Source organism: Falco biarmicus, chromosome 15, assembly GCF_023638135.1.
Source record: "Falco biarmicus isolate bFalBia1 chromosome 15, bFalBia1.pri, whole genome shotgun sequence".
In the NCBI taxonomy this organism is placed as follows: domain Eukaryota; kingdom Metazoa; phylum Chordata; class Aves; order Falconiformes; family Falconidae; genus Falco; species Falco biarmicus.
This window is the reverse complement of record NC_079302.1, coordinates 16,688,838-16,708,702: the sequence shown is the minus strand read 5'-3', so window position 1 is coordinate 16,708,702 and position 19,865 is coordinate 16,688,838. Positions and strand designations below refer to the sequence as shown.

Here is a 19,865-nt window from a genome sequence, read left to right as displayed (position 1 = left end):
CAACACCCAAGAGCTACTCGGGATGGATGGAGAGAGGTCTCTGCAATGCATAAGAGTATTAGTTTACTGGTTTTATTACAGTAAACAGCAATAAACAACTGGGTCTTTGTCCCATGCTTCAGGAAATCTTAACATGTGGGGAAATGAAAAATTAAATAGTCTCTTACGCTTTCTCCGAGTATGTTCTAAAACAAAGTACTAGCTACATCACACCCTGTTTTCAAGCCTGGTAAGCTGATTACATCAGAATTTCACAGACAGAACACAATTACAGGGAAGAGAAGCCACTAAATTTAGTGGATTATAGCACCTGTTATGTTCATCTGACAGAGTTAGTGATGCACCATTAAAAAATAAATTATGGCTGCAAAAGTTGTAATCGCAAACTTCCCACTGTATCATCACTGAATAGCACCAAGAGGAATGCGAGTCTGCTAGACTCAAGCTGTTCAGGTGAAAAGCTGCAGCTTTTGCGCAGGTGCAAGTGCTACAGAACACCGCACATCACACCTCTGTCTTAGTTGGATCACACCTTACTTTATTTTGTAGCACAACTTGTGGGTTCTAAATGTGCAACTCAGGATTTCAAACTCGTTTACATCTGTCCCAGATGTTTTTCTGGAGCATGAATCTTAATGCACCTCTGGCAATCAATTAAAAAATAATCACATATGAACAAAGCATTATTTCTGTTTTATATGCACAGCACACAGACAGATACACGGACAAACACATACGCTTGACCGTATGCTTCAGTCACCTTACACATAAAGCAGCACACCTCGCTACTGCTGTACATTAGAACTGGAACCAAGAGCGATACTGCGAGGCATGTTGCTTTGTGAAACCTAACTGGAGATACAAGAAGTTTTACCTTTTGCACTAGGATCCTGACGCAGATTTAATGACCGGCCCGCTGTGCTCACTGATTCTGGCAGCTGGAGGAAGCCAGCCCGACACAGCCGATGCCCAATGCTTGCCAGCCACGCCAGCGGCTGCCCTGCATGGGACCATGCCCTGCATGGACCTCCCCTGCCTGCCCCCGGCAGCTGAGAAGCAGAGGCACAGTCCTGCTAACCTGAGCAGCCGGCAAAGGGAAGAGAATTCTGACTGGTTTTGTTTAATCACAGGATAGCAGTTACGCGTTGCCTTTGTGTGCCCACACAGCAGTATTACTAACCAGAGTAATATGTTTTAATTGAAAAGTTTCCTCCTTTTGTCATTCTGGAATCGTGTTATACTTCTACTCTCCTCTGGCTCTTCTTCACTCTTCATTTCACAGGAGAAATTATGCAGGCATGCATATTCTAATTTCTCTCATCAGGGTGTTACCCACAGCTTCTGCTCCAACTGTTAAAAACGAGTGGGTTAAAAATCTTGCTCATCCATCCCAAAGAGCTTCCTCTGCCTTGAGCAAAAATATTTCTTTGCACAGGAAATGCTGTTTGCAAACATCACTAAAGGTAATTTAAAACAATAGATATTAACCACATGCAAAAGAATCGTACAGTGCTCATGCACCACAGTTTGCTCTTTGGCAGGTTTTTCTGCAGGAAGCTTCGTTTTCAGAATCATGAAAATCTAAATTATTTAGAACCTCTGCGGATGGTGGTCAGAAGTAAGCAATGACTTTTGCCTTCCCAAACTATGCTTTAACATGAATCACTTGTGATTTAAGACTTTGATTTTGTATCCACACTTGGATGGGATGTTTGCAATGTACCCCTGTAGCACTAAATAAGCCTTTTGTATCTGAATTTTCTTTGGATGAGTAATTCCTACAGGACAGTGTTTAGATGCCCCTAGCGTTTTAAGTCTCCTGGGGGGGGGGGGGGAACCAAAGGCAACAATGAGAAATATTGTAGATGTTCAGGTTTATAGTTGTTTTTGAGGAAGACAGCGAAAGAAGATGAATCCGAGGTGTTTTAGCATCTTGAAAGCATCAATAGTTAGAAGTCCTAACTGCATCCATCCCTCCACTCCCAAGAGGAAAGCTAGCATTGCACAGGAGAAGAGAGAGTAACTTAACTCTGGTCCTTTGGAAGTTCCACAAACTAAACAAAGCTCTTCCCTCTCCCGTCTGCAATCTACTTGATCCTAAAGCGGTTTTGAACAAAATTGCAACAAAGGTAAAGGAAAGACACAGAGAGCCCAATCCTCTCTCTCTCCCCCTTCAGAATTATGCAAATTTTTTTTAATATTTATTTTAAAAGTAACATTGACACTCTACAAGATGGGGAATCCAACAGCTTCCCAAACTAACTTTCCGTTTTAACATTCATCTCCCACAAGCTTAATAAAATAATTTCTAGACTACTACTACCACCTAGACGTGTCGAATAATGAAGCAGGAACAACAGCAGACACTGTAAAGATCATAAATTGTTTTCCCACCTACAAACTCAAGCAAAACCAAACAATTTGAATCATCTGCTGAAGTCTTCTACTTACCGCCTGGGCCTCTGGAGCAGAAAAATTCTTTTAGTATTTGCTGGTTTAAGCTACTGAAAACACACCTAAGTGCATCTGCAGGTGATTTAACAGGCAGTTAAGTTTCACATTGACTGATACATCAGTCCTCATGAGAAACTAAAATTGTGCATAATAAAGCAAACAATCTTCAAAAGCCTCAGAGACTCTGACCATTACTTCTATATCCTGTTACTAAACCATATGAATATATTATAGGTCACATATATTGAGCTGCATATGCCCTATGGGAGCTTTAAAATGAAACATCCCAAAAAACATCCTGATTAGTAACCTGACAAGTCACACATTTTTCCTCAGTTTCGTTCACTCGTTTGAAATCCAGCTTCGCAGACCATCTTTCCACAGTTTACCTAAAGACACACATGCAGAAAAAACACAGGTATTCCACTGCCATATGATTACTAAACAGCACTAAAACCCAGGATACCTACTGTATAAACCGTTTCCCAAGGTGCAAACAGAGAATTACACTTTGCAGAGGGCTAGGTAATGAGACTTATTTCTGTCCCCCTCCATTAGAGCCAGGTGTTTGTCACCACTCCCTGGCTTCCCAGTGACCAGGTCTGTTATAACAGGATTACACAGGCCTCCCTAATCCATCTAGGGCAAAGTTAGCCAAGTTAAACCCCACCACCTTCATCAGTTCAGCTAAAGCAGCCAACTTCTCCTAAGTGTAGCCAGGCACCCGACGAGGAGCCCTTGAGGACAGCAGCAGCCGTCACTTCCACACGGATGGCACTGGGTGAAAAGAGAAGGAGAAGAAACACCTTCAGCTGGTGTATCTACAACCAGAAGACGCCCCTCCAGCCACCAAGCAACATCTGAGTAGCTTTCAGTATTCACCCAACAACAGCTTGACCCTTCTGATTAGCATTTATCATCTGCTCAGTAATTCACTGAATTGCCTTGCAGGATCCAGGGAGGACAAAATTTTCACAGATGCATTAAATGATTCAGGAACCTAGATCCTGTTTTCAGGACTAATGCCTTTCAGGATTAACCTAATCACTCTGATCCTGAGTTTGAAAACGCTTTTCTGAATGGAGTTAGTTCATTCCCTTCAACAATTTATGGTGGACAGCGGAGTTCCCTCTCTCTTTCTCCCATGAAACAGCCATCCCCCCAACCCCTCCCAAATTAACACAGGGTTTTATTTATGCTCTGGATTTAACCTCAACTTAAGGGTTTAACTGCATCATAAAAGGCACTAAAATAGCACTGCCTTATGGAAACGGCCAAAGTGTGGTAGAAATGTATTAAAACACAAGGAGAAAGAAGCAATGTGGGCCATTCTTTTCAATTATGTGTGCTTTGTCTTCCTAAAATACACTCAGATGTGCTACAATTTTTCCTACAGAAATTTGTCTTTTAAGAGGAAAGAAAGTCCTATTGAACTTGAATTATAACTCAGTGCTTGAATTAGTCCTACCAATAAGCAATCTGAAGTATAACTCTGCAACCCATCTACTGGATTTTAAACCCATGCTTTATGCACACCTAGTCTTGCTATCTATTTTTACAGCATTTCCAACAAAAACATCAAATGCCAACTGGAGAGACTATTTTGAGAAGTAGCCTCACTTCCCATTGTTTTTTCCTTTTTTTTAATCATACTGTACATAAAAACAATCTAGCTGAATCACTACATGTGTGGGAACAGCCTTCTCTTTTTTTTTTCCCTGGAAAGTATCTACATATCATCCCTTCTTCCCATCTCTGTAAGCAAGCACTATGAGAATCTGCCGCTTCTTCTTCCAGGCAATGCATGGCCAAAGGCATGTGGTTTTGCTAATGGGTGGTATAATAAAAATTAAGAGAAACTGCTACCTCAACTGAGCTGAAAGAAAAATTACTAACAAAAGAACAAGATAAAGCAGGAGAGAAAGGTTTTGTGCAGGAAAAACGAAGTGGGAAGCACAGAGATGGGAAATTGCAGTTTTATTTCATAATGACAAAAAGGCTTCAACTTCAGTAATACCTAATTATCTGGAAACACACCAGTAATTCCAACATCACCTATAAAATACTACCACAAGGTTTTTCTTTAGCTCACTTGTAGAATAGTATTAGTCTGTTGGAACAGTTACATATACAGACCAGCTATGCAGTTTGCAACCTCCTAATTTAAAATACAGATATATATGTTTTAAAGCCTCCAAGTTTCAAGTGCAAGTGTTAGCATGCACTTCATACATTCCATAATTACAACTTGAGGTAAATTTCCAAACAGCTAAAACCACAGAAAAGCTAAAGGTATCTATTTCCTTATAGTGGAGGATTAGTAATTCCTCAGCCTGCCAGTTCCCCTTGCTTAAAACCCTCTAAATCAAAAAGACTGAATAACAGTTTGTAAGTGGTTTTTTTTTTAAGTAAGAGCTTAACAAAAAGGAAAAGTAACTATCAGTATCAGTAGTAGTTCAGTTTATTTTAGCTGAACTTTCCCAGCAACACAGTAATGTTTGTGTTTGTGTTAGTATTGTAATAAAAGCTACAGCCAGCAAATCACCACAACGCTTGTGAGTAGGTCTGACCCCTTCTGTACCAGCACAACAGGCAGGAGAAGGCAGTTACAACCAAAAAAAGTGTATTAGATCAGTTTTGCAAATTATCACCAGTGGTGTTGCTATTAAACCAGAACCGCGGGATACAGCAGGTCAGCTAATACACCTTTCTGTTTGGTTCATAAAGCCAGGCTAGCAGGACGGTTCTTTATACATCATTAGCACACTGCTACTCTTTTGCCAGTGCAGTAAATATTATCACACACACAAAACAATCCGTGACCTGCCAATAAATGACAACACATCACATAACTGGGCAGAGGTGAGACTAACACACTCCCGGCAGGCTTATGAGCATTTCCGATGGATAACGTGTGCTCGGAAAAAAAAAAATCTCCATCTGAGGTCAAGCTAGAAACTTGCAGCATAGACCTTTGTTACCATGTAAATAGCTGCACGTGTGGCAGGTCCCCCAACATGAAGCCAGGCAAGCCTTGCACTGGGCTCAGAACAGCGTTTTCTGACACAGAAGAGTGTGGAGAAAATTCCACACACAGCGGGTTCTGCCTAGCAAATATTCTTCTTGTTTATGACTTGGGAAATTAATTCACTTGAAAGATTAGTTAAACGAACAGAAGGACAGCAATGGCATTACAAACTCCTGTCTCCTTCCACCAGAGTTGATTTAAACTTTCAAATGTCCACACCAGTCCCTAAGAAGGAAGAGGGATACTATCACAATCCCAGGCTTACGCTGTTCGCCCCAAAGGCAAGTCAAAAAGCTGCTTAAAGTCCAAGTTCCTACCAGCAGCCAGTACTGCTCACATACTGGGGCCTGCAAATTAGTCCCACACACCTCAGAGCGCACTGTGCCGACTCCAGAAAGCCGCCTCACGTCCAGCTGTGCAGCAAGCCTGCTTTCTAGCTGCTAAGCAGGCAGAAGAACCAAGAACAGAACAAAACTCTAAACACCTCTGCTTCAGTAACACATTAGATCTAAACTTAAAATAATAACATAAAAATATTAAGTCCAGTAACTAGCCACAGCTGCAGTTCATTAAGGTCTTTTCAGCTCTAGCATAACATTTTCAAAATACATTTGAAGTGCCAGTATGCTACCTGGAAAGTCAATGCAGATTCCTAAAGCTTTCCCAACATCATCTAACGATCACAGTTTTGGGTAGCTTTTTTATTTATCTTTTTTTTCCAAGAGGAGACTTTTGCACAGGGTTTTGCAACATTCAAGGAACACAGAAATGAGCCACAAGTCACTCTGGTCGCATCTCATACTAAAATATTCAAAACTTCTTATGAGAAGATTTGAAGTTAGCATTTGCTATTAAAACCACAAGGTTTTAAATTTGCATGTTAAATTTATATCCTCCAAGCAAAATGGACAGTGATCCTAATTCACCTGTTTAGCGCATATTCAGAACCAGCTTATCACCCATTTTGTAGTTGTTGCTGCACTTTGGTGACGCTCCGCTACAATATCAACCCAAGTTTAGACGCGTGGCTGGTCATATCCAGGCAAAATTCAAATCCCAGTAGCAGTTCTCCCTCCCACTTCCAAATGCTCAAAAGTGACTGGAGTGGGTGCATTTTGCAGGAGGATAGGGAGGAACAATCACACATGCTATGGCAAGGTACAAGGAACATTTCAGGTGGCTTTTTACTTTGATGATTTGTTATCTTTACAGTAAGGGTGTACACAGTGAACTATGTTCACATTAAACAACGCAGTACTCATTTTGGGACTCACGCTGCAGTAATACACTCTTTTAGAAGGTATATATTAGAAGCTGTTTGTTCATATTCTGGTTTGTTCTCTTGTGCTCAGACACTCCCACTAGCAAGGCAGGATACACGGGGATCAGAAAAACCTTGGGCTAGGAGGACAGCACTCCACCTGCAAAATATTTTGGAGAGTCACCAGCCTCCTTTTGCTCTGCTTATCACTCTGGGCTAGAAAGCTACAAACAAAAACAAAAATACAATGCCTAAGCAGATGACAGCAAAATGTTTTCCGAGGTCATTTCTACTAGCCCAGTGATAAAAGGCATGTTCAAGAGCTGTGGTGTCAGGAACTGGAAGAAATGCTTCTTCCTCCATGCAGGTAACCAGTCTCATCCTTCAGAGTATCTGGAGAAGCCAGTCTCTTCACTAAACCTGTGGATCAAATCATGGTTTTTATCTTCTTCTTTTCCTTGAAGCTTCAGGTAGTACATCTGTCAGAAAATCAGCAATATAAGCCCAGAAAACACTTCACTGAAGTATCTTCCATGAGTCCAAAACCTGAAAATTCAGAAACACCAACATATGCTGAAAGATGCCTTAAATAAAAGATTTCAGTTGCTCAGCTGAACCTCAGTTGCTAGGTTTCTGTTTGGACATAAGGACGAAAAAAACCATCACGCTGTGAAAAAAAGGGACTTTAATGGTTTGAGAGTTAAATCCTCACAACTGACCCAGGATCAGCATCATGTAGGCGAATGCTGGAGCCCACTCTAGCATGGGACACCCCTGGCACTGCACACACACCTCCTCACACCATCCACATGTTGTACATTAACATATCTGTGCGCGGCCTTCCGACTGAAGCAGCAAACAGTGAGGGGCTCTGCAGAGCTCTCTGAAACCCACTCCAAACTCATCCAACTCACCTACTGAAACCACTCTTGCAAAATAATTTCAGTAATAATGTGAAGATTAAGCAAATGTGCGTAGTGTACCAAAAAAGTAAGTAGAAGATGCAGTAGTGGAGACCAGTGATCAAAGAAGCACAAGAGGGTGTCTGCGAGCTCTACAAACTGCTGAATCAATAGCAACTGGTAAAAGCACGTTTCAGCATGCCTGAAGCAGGTACGGTTCAGAGGAGCCAAGGCTGCAATGAACTATTCCAGCATATAATGTTCAGTGACTTAATGCCTACAGGCAAATACCGCATTATACAAGAAATGAGAAAGTTTGTTATTACACAGTTATTCTCGTCGTTCACTCTGTGCTGTTATACTGGGAGCTGACACTGCTACTTACTGCCATTGAAACATTATCTTTTACCACCTACATATACCCTGTCACATCTGGCCAAGTTGTAACAAGAGCAGCTTCAGAAGATCACTAGTTAATTCAAATTTAGGTAAGATTTGAGCTAAGAAAAGGGTTGCAGCTGACGTGTAATATAATTACAAGACAGCAACAAAAGCAAGATAGTACCATCCCTTCTGCCCGATCTCAAAAACTATCCCGTAAGAGGAAATCCAATAGCTCGATGAGGCAAAACTTCTCTTCCACCTGAGGCTGGAAGCAGAGGTGCATGTAAAGAAGCTGCTTACCTCAAAAAACGAACCAGCTCTTCGAGGCAAAAATCAACATGTAAATTTTCTCCTGTGAGTACCTGCCAAGTATGACTACCACAAGGAAAAATCCCCATGGATGAATGTGAGTAAGACACTGAGTCCAAAACACGACCAGAAAGCTAAGTAAATAGAGGATCCTCAAGCACGCGAGTTGAATCACCCAACTGAAGAAGAGTGTGACATAACAAAGCAAACATTAAATAAAATCCACTATCAGGACTTCATTTTTTCAGCCTGGCTCAATACTGGCCCAAGACTGTAATTTACAATTGTGATCATTACTCAAATGAAGGTAGTTCCTTCACCACACTACGTTTAACTCAGTGATTTAACTGACAGTTGCAGAAAGCTTGCCAACCAGGAGTACCTCTGACTATGTAAGAGAGAAAGCCATCACGCTTGACAAGGCACAAGTCCAGAGTAAAACTTTACACAATTTTCAAAAACGATATGCATACTTATTTTAGATTAAAGCCAAAATCTCAGTGAGGGAGAAGGGGGAGGAATGTAAATGTATATAAAGGAGCATGCTTTTTGTCACCATCCCCTTGAGAAGAAACAAACAAAAAAAACCAAAAAACAGAACTAAAAAACCTTTTGCTTTTAGTAATCTCAAGAAAATACCAGCTGTTCCTAAAGCAACGGAGGAAGTGAACAGCTCTAAAATTAACACAGTGAGACTAAGAGTTACGTTATCATACTTCTTCAGTCTTCATCAATCACAACATCAAGAGGTCAGGCAAGGTCAACAAACTTTGATTAAGGACTCACTATCTTCAGACTACACACTGACACCTAACAGTAAGATCAACACCTTAGTCATCAGACTACAGCAAGATACTCCTGCGTACTGCATTTCAGTGGTATTCTTACCCTAATTACAGTACGACTTTATTTGAAGGGCTTATCTGTACTTGGTATTTGTGACAGGTTAATGCAAGTTCTTTCAGATTTTACTGGGTCCGTAAACAAAGTATTTGTAAGAAAGCATGTGACACTTTAAATGCGTGTACTTAAATCTACCTGGAAGTAAATCTACACTGAGTGAAGATAAGCCAATGTTCCTACTGCCTACACACCTCTTCCTCTGGCACCCTCATTTCCCCGATTCGGAAGTTTCTAGAGGACTTTAATGTTTGTATTTGCCCACTGTTGTACCCCATTACTTGTAGAATCACACCATTACTTCCTCCATGCTGTCTAACAACATTTTCAATATGGTGTTGGCTATTTCCCCCCTAACTAATCACAGCGACAAGACAGAAGAGCGGAGATGCACAGTTGCCTACTTTGATCCTAAGCCTCCGTGTATTTGAGCCTCTGCTACCACTGTTTTCCAGTAAAAATCCTGTAAAATGCAATGCAAACCCACCCTGCAAGATGTATGCAGTACAGTATGGTGATGGAGAACTCTGCACCGTAAAACCTTCCCAAGCAACTGTAGCAAGACTGTGCCCCTTTAGCTGCACATCGCTTTTGAATAATTCAGATGTAGTTCTCATGCCATGGAGGACATTACGAGCCTGTCAGAGAGGCTGATCTGGAATGAGGGCTGCCAAATAATCTTAATTGTCACCATGGGAGGAAGAAAATTAACAGATGTTGCTGATGTACCGGCATAAGACATCCTCAGACCCAGTCACGCAGCCAGTTCATCCTCACACTGAGCTGATGTGCTAGAACTGCCCTGGAGCAGCTGCCTCCTACCTGCGACCTGCCCTCAGAGCTTCACGGCCTCAAAGGCGGCCGTGGTACACCACCAGCTCCCAGGCCGTGCTGCTCAGTCTCACACAAATTTTGGGTCAGAAAGATAATCATCGGGAACAGCTAGCATCAAGAGATCTATACTGACTACAGCAATACTAACACATGAATCGCATGATCATGATACAACACAAGTATCAACATAAAGTTACCAAAAAGATTTACACAGGCTCTAGAGATCTGTAAGAGAGTTTTTTGTACAAACTTACCAACAAGAGTTCTTCTGCCTCAATCCACGTCTATCTCTTGCTTTGACTTAATACTATGACATTCATAGTATTCCTGGAAAAAATTCCTGCTGCGTTATCTATTGAAGTTACAAAATGATTAAAGTTCACATTGCTCCTTCTGTAAAGCTATTTGCAGCCTAGGAAAAATATCTGAAGCCTGCCTCCAGCTCACTAGTTTTCCTCTCTTTTTCTTGCTTATAGGAGTATTTTCTTTAGTCCCAATTTCCAGGCAAAGGGACAGAAAGCAATGTTCAAATATGACCGACATCTTGAGCACTCTTCGGCAGTTCATCCAAAAAGATAATCCAGGAAGATGAATGCTCATAATTTAAGAAATCCCAGCATGTTCAAATAATGAATTAGCATGCCAACTGCTCACGAAGGACGGCAGTAGCATTTATTTGCTTATAATATGTGTTAAGCAAGATTTTCACTGGTTGTGTCACTTGATCACTACCAGCATACACACCTCTCAACACAACACGTAAGGTGGCTCTAGGCTGCATTCCGCTACTGCTGCCAGCTCCAAGAGCCAGCAAAGACAATGCAGGAACCACTCGTTTACATCACATGCAACATCAAAAAATTTTAAGCAACCATCACCTCTTAAATTTTGGCATATACGCTATTTTGGGATCACATACCCTATATTCACAGATGTATTCTGAATCGCCATGTTATGAGGTGAATAAAAAGAAATACGAAGCATTTATATTATTGCCTATTTTGATAGTAAGGTTACGTACAACACTTATCAAAACTGCATTTCAAAATTTTGCAAATTCCCAAGGTAAAAAGCAGACCGTGTACTCCAGTTTTAAGTAAGCTAATAGAAACTGCTCAGGAACAAAGCATAACATCAAGATGGTTTAAAAAAAAAAATTGAAAGATTGAAAAAAGCAACAATATGCTTTCATGATACAGGTCTCCATCTATTTGTGTCCCCCAGGACCAACAATATAATCTCAGGCTTCCTAAAACTGACCTTACACTAGGAGTTTGCCAGTTAAAAAAGTAAGAGCTCCAACCCCAACGTAGTTTAATACAATACTAATAAAGATTAAGGGTGAGCAGATCCTCTTTTTCCAAATGCATACTGCTACAGAAAGCACATATCTGCTCTTGGAAAGCAGCAAGCACACAAGAGGGATTCACATACTCTTCCTATTACTTAATATAGACATCTCTATGTACCAAAAAAAGTCTGCCAAACTTCTGTTCCTTATATAGCCACTCCAAGGTAAATAGGTGTCCAATTCACAAATACAAGATAAGAACTGGAGAAAAAACAGTTCATGAGAATACATTCACATGCTGCTCCCCTGCACATGTAGAAACCAGCAGGCCTCTGAAGTCCTCCTTAAATTGTTTAAACAAAGCACGCCAAAATGTTGGCACATTCCAAAATTCTGCAAGCACAAACAACACTGTTATATAATATTTACAGTATATTTCCGAAATGTTTCCTCCAACTGCCTTTAGTCCAACATCTTCATCCCCTAGTAAATCTGTTTCTCTCTCCCAGCCCCTCCAACAGAAGTCATTTCTTACCGTGGAGGCAGTGGGGCAATGTGTGGTTTCACTTCCACAAACCCCAGATCACCGCCTTCAAGAGCTGCACAAGCTGTCACCAGGTACTGCCAGACCTGTGCTGTGCCATGACTCAGGACAAGACGGAGAGTGACGGCGGATCTTATCGGATGGATACAAGAAAAAGGATTTGCACCCAGGTCACATCCTTGCACTTCTACCTTACAGCTTACATACGCAGCTACAGCGTGAGGAGAGAGTACTGTTCTAAGAGGCTTTTCTGGGAAGCAGATTTGTGCCTATGAACTCCTCCCGAATAACTCATTTTTACATGACATACATGGTAAATGCAACCGCAATCTAGTTTTAACATACATGTCTTCAATAAATCCAAAACGCACGCAACTACTCTAACAGAAGACATATTAAGAAGTCACACACACACACCTCGTCCTTTCAGCAGAAATCGGAAGGCTGCGCCCAAAAGCGCTTGTTTCGCATATGTGAAGCTTTCGTATGTACCGAGTAATGCAACAGCGAATCAAGTACCACCCACGCATTTGATTTAAGCGCTTAAGAGCACATGATGGAAAACACCACAATTGATTCGGATTTAAAAGATATCCTGAAGTTAGGCATTCAGTCTGGCTAGACCTTTTGATGCAGGTACACGCGCCTGCTCTGCTCACAATACACTCAGCTCTTTCTGTTCATGCTCCGACCCACGTAGAAATCACACCGCTGTGGCTGGTACCACGCAAGGGCCTGAGCTAGTAAGAACTAAAGAGACACGGGGTAAGTTATCTCAGGCAGACAGCTGCACCACTGTAGCTACACGTCCTCTGGTCAGCTCAAAGCCTGCAGAGAATGAGCCTGTGCCTGCCTTAATGCACTTAGCTTCTTTCAAAAAAAAGAGATTAAAAGACCTGAGAAGCTGACAAACTTCACGCGGAAAAAAAAAAAATCATAATAGAATTTCTGCAGCAAAAATGTATGGCTTTAAGCTATTTTCTTCCTAAAGTAGTTGCGATTTTATTTCATGGTATTCTCTGTAATCCTGGGCAACATGCTGGGAACCCTTGTATCAAGCTGAAGCCTGCTCAGTTCGCTGCCAACCAATTCAGCGGCCTGCGAGCGCGTGCACGTCCGTGTGCAGACCCCTCCTCTGGGGTCACAGGAGTCTCTCCCTTTCATGGCAGTTTCTATCAGTACTTCAAAACAGCGTGCATTCAGTTTTTCAAAACGCACTGTTTTCTATTTAACCCAGGTTCCTCCTCAGGAGTACATGACAGATTTTCCTCCTTAAGCTCACACATTAATTGGGTTCTTGCCTTTGGCTGCAGCTGCCTGTGAAAACTAACCAGCTCCCCACACCATCCCAAAATCCGCATCTCCTACCTGGGACCTGCGCAACTGGACTCTGGCACCAGAGTCACAGAAACCTGTGAGAAGACAGGTCAAACTCACGTGCAAGTCTTTGGGTTTGGGTTTTGTTATGCTGAAGGCTTCTGGCTTCAGCAGTTGTTCTTGTGTCACCTTTTAGCTAGACTCAATCTAAATCCAGCGAAACCTGTAAAACAGCCGTTTCAGAACCCCAAATGCTTTTTCTTCCTTTTTAATCGTGACACTAGTAACATTACTACTAACACTTACTGTTGCCCTTGGGACACGGACACACTCACCCCAAATCCCCTCCAAAACCTCAACCCACACATCCTTCTACATCCTTGCGTTTTCCTACAAAGTACCCTGTGTCAAGGCAAATCCAATTAAACTCTTTTAACACATGTTATGTGTTAAGTCAACAGTAACATCATACAGATGCTGTAAGGCTTTGAATTCGTTTTCTGCATTATCTGTTCTTTTTAGCACTACTGTCTGTGGACAAAGTCCCCAGAGGATGTAAGATACGCAAGTTGAATCCGCCTGGTGCAAAGCAACTTGCAGGCAGCACAAGACAACTGATTTACAGCAATATTTCAGAAGTCGCAAAGTTAAGTGTGCCAGAACAAAGCAGAGTACCTGTAATGCAAATATACACATTATTAATTGAACTGCAAGCCTGAAAACTTAGAATAAAGGAAAATATTAAAAGATAGGCCAGAATATGATGTATACGATAGCACCATTAACTCTGTGAGGGAATGAAAACTGGCCCTCGTGTTGAAGGTCAATATTTCAGCACCAGTGAATGTTAGCAAATATTGTGCAAATTTTGAAATAAATCTATCTTGGAATAGAAAACAATACTGTTGTGGGTTATTTTTTAATTATTTGGCTATATCTTCATATGTATAAGTAGCCTTAACTAAGAAAGTATGTTTCTCAATATAAATTAAAAAACTGAAAAGAAAAAACTCAAAGGTTTGACTGAACAGATACTTAACTTTTAACCTCTACTATTCCAACATGTTTACCTTACCTAAACATTCTTACAGCTAGTTACACGCTGCTATGTGTTTACATAAACTGTCCAACTAGCTAAAAATTACTGGACTGTTTTTCCAAAGAGCTGATCAATATAATTGCGTATTCAGAGCTGGTTTTGCACAGCCATACACACAAGTGACATCCTTGCTCTGGAAATATGAATGCCACATATCAGCATTCAACTGTTTGCCAGAAAATCAGGCCTGATCTTTCTGAAAATGGGTCTGTTCCACAATGCTGTCATATTCAGAAGGCTCAAAATTTAAAGCTATTAACTGAAAAAAGTTACAGGACGGTATATAGGGAAAAGTGTTAAGAGCCTTCATTACTTTTTCAAAATTTGCATCGAAACAATTAGGGAAGGAAAAGGTACCTGTTAACACACAAGTAACGCAGGTATCTTCTTTTTTCTCAATAACTGTTGGAACCAGTCAACACAATTTTAGGAATTCATGTTGCAAACAATTATAAATATTTACTTCAGCAATAATCTCATTTGCTAGGTTACAAACCTCCCTATCCATCATTACTGTACAGCATCTCAAGACCCGAGACAGACACCTTACAACAGTTAGTTATTAAAAAAGAGACTTGTAGGCGGGAGCGATGGCAGCACCTCAGCGCAGACCTCGGGCAGTTCCACGGGAGGTTTCACACAGCCTTGCCAGCAGCCAGTCAGTCACACTGCAACCTTCACAAGACCCAAGTGTTCCCTGTGCTTTCCTAAGAGGCTTCAGCACCTTTCAGAAATTGTTTTCACAATTTTTAATTCAAGATTGTTAGCCAACTGCCTCTAAATACCTTTGGAATAAATAGCTTGTTAGAAGCAAGCACCATTCACTTCTGTAATTCAGGAAAAGCAATGTAGGGGTGTATCTTAGAGACAAGAAACAGCTAAAACAGAACCTCAGCATCACGTAAATATATACCACAAACTAGACAAACCAAATGCAGACCAACATGTTTCAGTACTTTTTGATACTACTAAAAAAAAAATAAATTGTCTACAACACACTTCCAGTTGGAGTTTGAAACAGATTCCACCAAAATTCTACTCTAGCAACAGACGCTGAATACTACCACCTTGAATACTTTGGTACATATTATTATTATTAATCTCTTTCTGAAGCTCACCCTTCCCCCCTCCTCCCCCGTATCTTTGATAAAGGGAAAAAGTTTACGGATTTACAAGACAGAAAGACAAAGGCACTTCTAAAAATGTTCCTCAACTTTCAAGTGAGTGAGTGACAAGCTAGAAGACAGAGTCCAAAAACTAACCTACAAAAATGCAGTACTTGGTATGTTTTGCACATACTGCTTTTAAGTCATATGAAGCAAGTTATGGAAGGTTCCAATGTATAGTGACTACAGAACTTAAAATAGCATGCTTCTGCAGTGTCATTTTATGAATTATTATAACCCCAGCACTAAAGGTAACATAGGAGCTGGCAAGAAAATACGCAGCCAGAAGCAGTAAGAGTTTGTCTTCCAAAGCAACCAGCAAACCTGAAGAGTCATTTCGACAAATCTTACAGAACGGTGGATTTTGGAAGGCAAAGAGGTCAATGCTTTCCAGCAGGACAGGACTGAAGGACCCTTAGGTACAAGTTGGGCGCACACAAACTGACAGCACCCAAAACATAACTGATTGCTAAAATGAGCTCTTCTGGGCCTTCGGCTGTCACCATACACCTCCGCCATCTGAAACCTGGAACCGAGCCAGACTCGTTTGTAAAGGAGAAGGATTGGCAAGGGTATTACACCTGCAGACACCACACCAGAAACTCACACTTAACCAGTCCAACACACGTCAACGTGCTCCTGCCACGGGGAGGAGAGGTATGCTGTGGGTCAAGGCAAAGGTTATATTTTGAAAAGCATGAACTTAAAAAAAAACAACCAACCACATAAGTTACTAAATGGCTTTTACCCAGGGCATCATCCATATCAAAAGCTAACCCTGCGTTTAAAAAAAAAAAAGGGGGGGGGGGGGAGGAGTGAGAGCTCAAAAGAGTATTCTGCTAAACATAAGATACAGGTTTGCCTGCCCTCGATCTCTGTGGGCTCATTCAACGCCAACCGACGAGACCTGAGCTAACACAAACCCACTACGGGCAAAACACTCAGATCAGCACACGCATTCCACAGTCAGTGACCCATGAAAACCATTAATAATCCCATACTGACATCCATAACGTTCTATACATGCATGCAAGTTTCCTTCCGAGTGCTGGGGCCAGCACGTGTGCGTACCCTCTGTCACCTCTGGAAAAACACTCTCCCTGCACAACCACCTCGCACACGCACCTCCGTTTAACAGCAGCAGATGATTCTTTTTTCGGCAAGTTGTAGCTGCTGCGAGGCGCCTGCCCCACACGCAGCGCAGAGCCCCGGCAGCGCGGCGAGGGGCCGGAGCTGCCCCGCTGACAGCGGCCCCCCCCGGGCCCAGCCCCGCAGCGTGTGCGTGAGCAGCCAAGGGTGCGAGACGGCTCCGCAGGCCCCGCCAGACACCCGGTACAGCGCCGCGGGGCGCCGGCGGAGCGGCGGGGCGCCGCACCGGGCCAGCAGCCGGTACCGCGCCCCACGTGCACGGGCGGTGACAGCGGAGCGGCCTGCGAGCGGCTCCCGTCCCCTGCGGATAGGCGTGCCCGCACCATTAGCATGCACCGGGCACCCGCGGCAGGCGCTCCCCCCGCCCCGGCAGTCGCCGCCCCGGCCGGCCGCGCAGCCCAGGAGGCCGCACGGGGGCCGGCCTCGCCGGGCACTGACAGCCGCGGGCGCCCCGTCTCCCCCCCGCCGCCGCCGGCGAGCGGCGGCCCCGGCCCGGCCAGCCTGCGCCACCCGCCGGAGCCGGGCCTGGGCCGCGCCCCGGCCCTGCGGCCCCCGCCGCCCCTCGGCGGCCGCCCCGTGCGCGGCACCGCGCCGCCTCGCTGCCGTTTGCCCGGCCCCGGCGGGCGGCCGCGCTCCCCGCGCCGGCCCCGGGGCGAGCAGGGCCTCGGGGCCGGGCCCGGCACCCCCCCACGCCAGCCGCCCTCCGGCCCGGCGCCGCGGCCGCTCACCCCACGACTCCCTGGCTGTAGTTCCTCTTCTTCCAGGGGGTGCCGGTGTAGAGCGGCTCGGCCAGGCCGGCCTGGGCCCGGGCGGCCGGCTCGTCCCCCAGGGCGGGGGCCCGGCCCTGCCCGGGTGGCCCCAGCAGGAGGCTGTAGTTGAGCCCGAAGGTGCTGGCCTTGTTGTCGCGCTTCCTCTTGTTGCTGGCGGCCGCGGCGGCGGCGGCGGGCGGCCCCCCCCGTGCGGGCCGGGCCCAGGCGGCGGCCCCCGGGGGCGGCGAGGCCTGGTGGTGGCTGCGGTTGTGCTGGTTGTTGGCGCTCTCGAGCGGCAGGAAGTCGGGCTGGGGGTCGGCGCGGGGGGCGCGGTACATGCCGGGCGGGGAGACCGGGCCGGCCCCGGCGGGGGCGCTCTGCTGCTGCTGCTGCTGCTGCTCCTGCTGCTGCTGTTGCTGCTGGAAGTAGAGGTTGCGGACCCCCTGCGTGGTCTCCCAGATCTGCATCCACAGGCGGTTCGAGGGGCCGAGCTGCTCTGGCTGGAACCAGGCTATCCGGGGATCCATCAAACGGGGACCCACCCCGGCTGCCTCCGCTCCCCGCGCCGCGCCGGCCGCCGACGCCGAGACCCAGTCACCGGGTCCCAGCGCTAATGGCGGCTCCTATGGAAGGGCAGCTCCGCGCCTGCCTGCTCGCTGCCGTCGCTCCACAGCCCCCGCCCCTCCTGGCGAGCGCGGCGAGGCGGGGCCCGGCTGGGCCGCCGGCACACGGGCCGCGCGCAACGAAGGGGGGCGGCGGCGGCGGCGGCCGGGCCGGGCCCCCGGCGGGCCCCGGCCTCGCCCCCGGCCCGTCACCCGCCGCCCCCGGCCCGCGCCCGCCGCCCGGCCCGGCCCTCCCTCGCGCCTCCGCCGGGAGCGCAGCCCCGGGGCCGGGCGGCAGCGGGCCCGGAGCGCCGGTTTCTCCGGCGGCGGAACCGGTCTGGCCCGGCCCGCGGCACGGCACAGGCTGCCGGGAGCCCCGCCGGGCCTCGCCGCGGCGGCAGCGACGGGCCGGGCCGCGCCGCGCCGGGAGGACGAGCCCGCGGCCCGGCTCCGGCGGCGGCAGGTGCAGGCGGGATCGGCGGGCGGCAGGGGGCAGCACCGCCGGCGCGGGCGGCCCGGCCCGGCCCGGCGGCCGCAGGGCCCAGGCGCGCCCGGGGCTGCGGGCTCGGGCCCGTGTGCGCGATCGGCGGGCGGAGCGGGGCCGGCGCGCTGCCGCACGTTACCCTGCGCGCACACCGCCCGCGGCCGCTGCGCTCCCCTACGGCTGTTTTTGGGGCGCTCACGGGTACTTCGGGGTCTTCCTGCCTTTCACCGGGCTCGAAAGGAGGGAAAAGGAGCCTAGGTGCCGTACTCGTACAGCCAGCGCTTCTGCAGATGGAAAAAAACACGTTACGTGTGCAAAACGGCATTGAGTAGTACAAGTTCTGGTCAGATTCGCTTTTATTTTTAGCGTTTCCATTCTACAGCCTTAGAACATCTTTAATAGGGGCTAGAACGGTCCCAGCATACTGTGTGTGTGTGGAGGGCCTGGTGCTTCCCATAGTTTCAGAATTGCACGGAAGAGGATTTCTCTTTAGGCAGACGGAGGTGGAGGGTTTGGAATGAAAAAGCTGCGTTTCAATGCCAAGAATCACGTGAGATGGACCCTTTGCAAAGCAGTAGTCCCAGCATCACTCCCTGATGACAACCCAAGCCTGAAGTTCCGGCTTCTCCACCCCCCCAGCCCAGAGCAGCACACTGTGTCCCCAGCCCTCTCCCAGTCTGTCCCAGGGTGTCACATCTGCATGGTCACAGAAACCCAGCTACAGCGGGTGGAATTTGGCTTCCAAGTTGACATGCTGAATTGTGTTGAGAATCAGGATCTGTACCTACAACTACCACCAAAAGCCAAGTGGAAACGGGCAGGACTTGAGCATAGCTTGGAAGCAGAGAAAAAGCACCCCGAATAACCCTGTTTTCCAATACCCATGTTCTTCAGTTATTCTGAGAACTACATATATACCAGCAAAAGGTAACTAGAAAATGACTAGCCTGATGTTCCTCTTACATCAAAGATGCAAAAAAAGTTTCCGTTCGTAAACATTTTTTTTAAAACACAACACAGAAAAGTGAGCATAAATCTAATAAAGGATTGCATATTACCCTTCAAGAGACAGCAGTAACTGAAAAATATACCTCTTAGTTTCCTGGTTGTTTTTTTTTAAGCCAGCTCTGCAAAAAACAATTTGTTCTACACTCATAGCACACAAATGTAAACAAGGTTTTTTTGTAGGACTGAAGTTTATTAACAGGATTCCTCAGTAGCAACCCCAGTCCCAAGCAAATAAAGCCAGGACACAAGTGGTGTAGTATCACAAAGGCTTTAGATTGGTGAATATACCTACAGCGTATTTAAAAAAACAAAAAACAAAAAAAAAACCAACCCAAAACACTAAAAAAGAAGAGAAGAAAAAAACCAACCCAACAAAAAAATCCC

General features: G+C 45.6%; 1 protein-coding gene across 2 annotated transcripts in view; it reads right to left on the bottom strand.

The window, feature by feature from the left end:
* The window catches only part of TENT4B (terminal nucleotidyltransferase 4B), a 42,776-nt gene extending 24,729 nt beyond the window's left edge, over positions 1-18,047 (bottom strand). The window contains exon 1 of one of the 2 annotated variants that reach the window (XM_056360777.1): positions 17,367-18,047. In XM_056360777.1, coding sequence (XP_056216752.1) covers positions 17,367-17,914 — 548 coding nt within the window. In that variant the 5' untranslated portion in view covers positions 17,915-18,047. Of the gene's footprint in view, positions 1-16,614; positions 16,996-17,366 lie in introns of those variants that run through there. The other variant, XM_056360778.1, reaches the window with a different exon arrangement.
* Between the last annotated feature and the right edge of the window lie 1,818 nt (positions 18,048-19,865).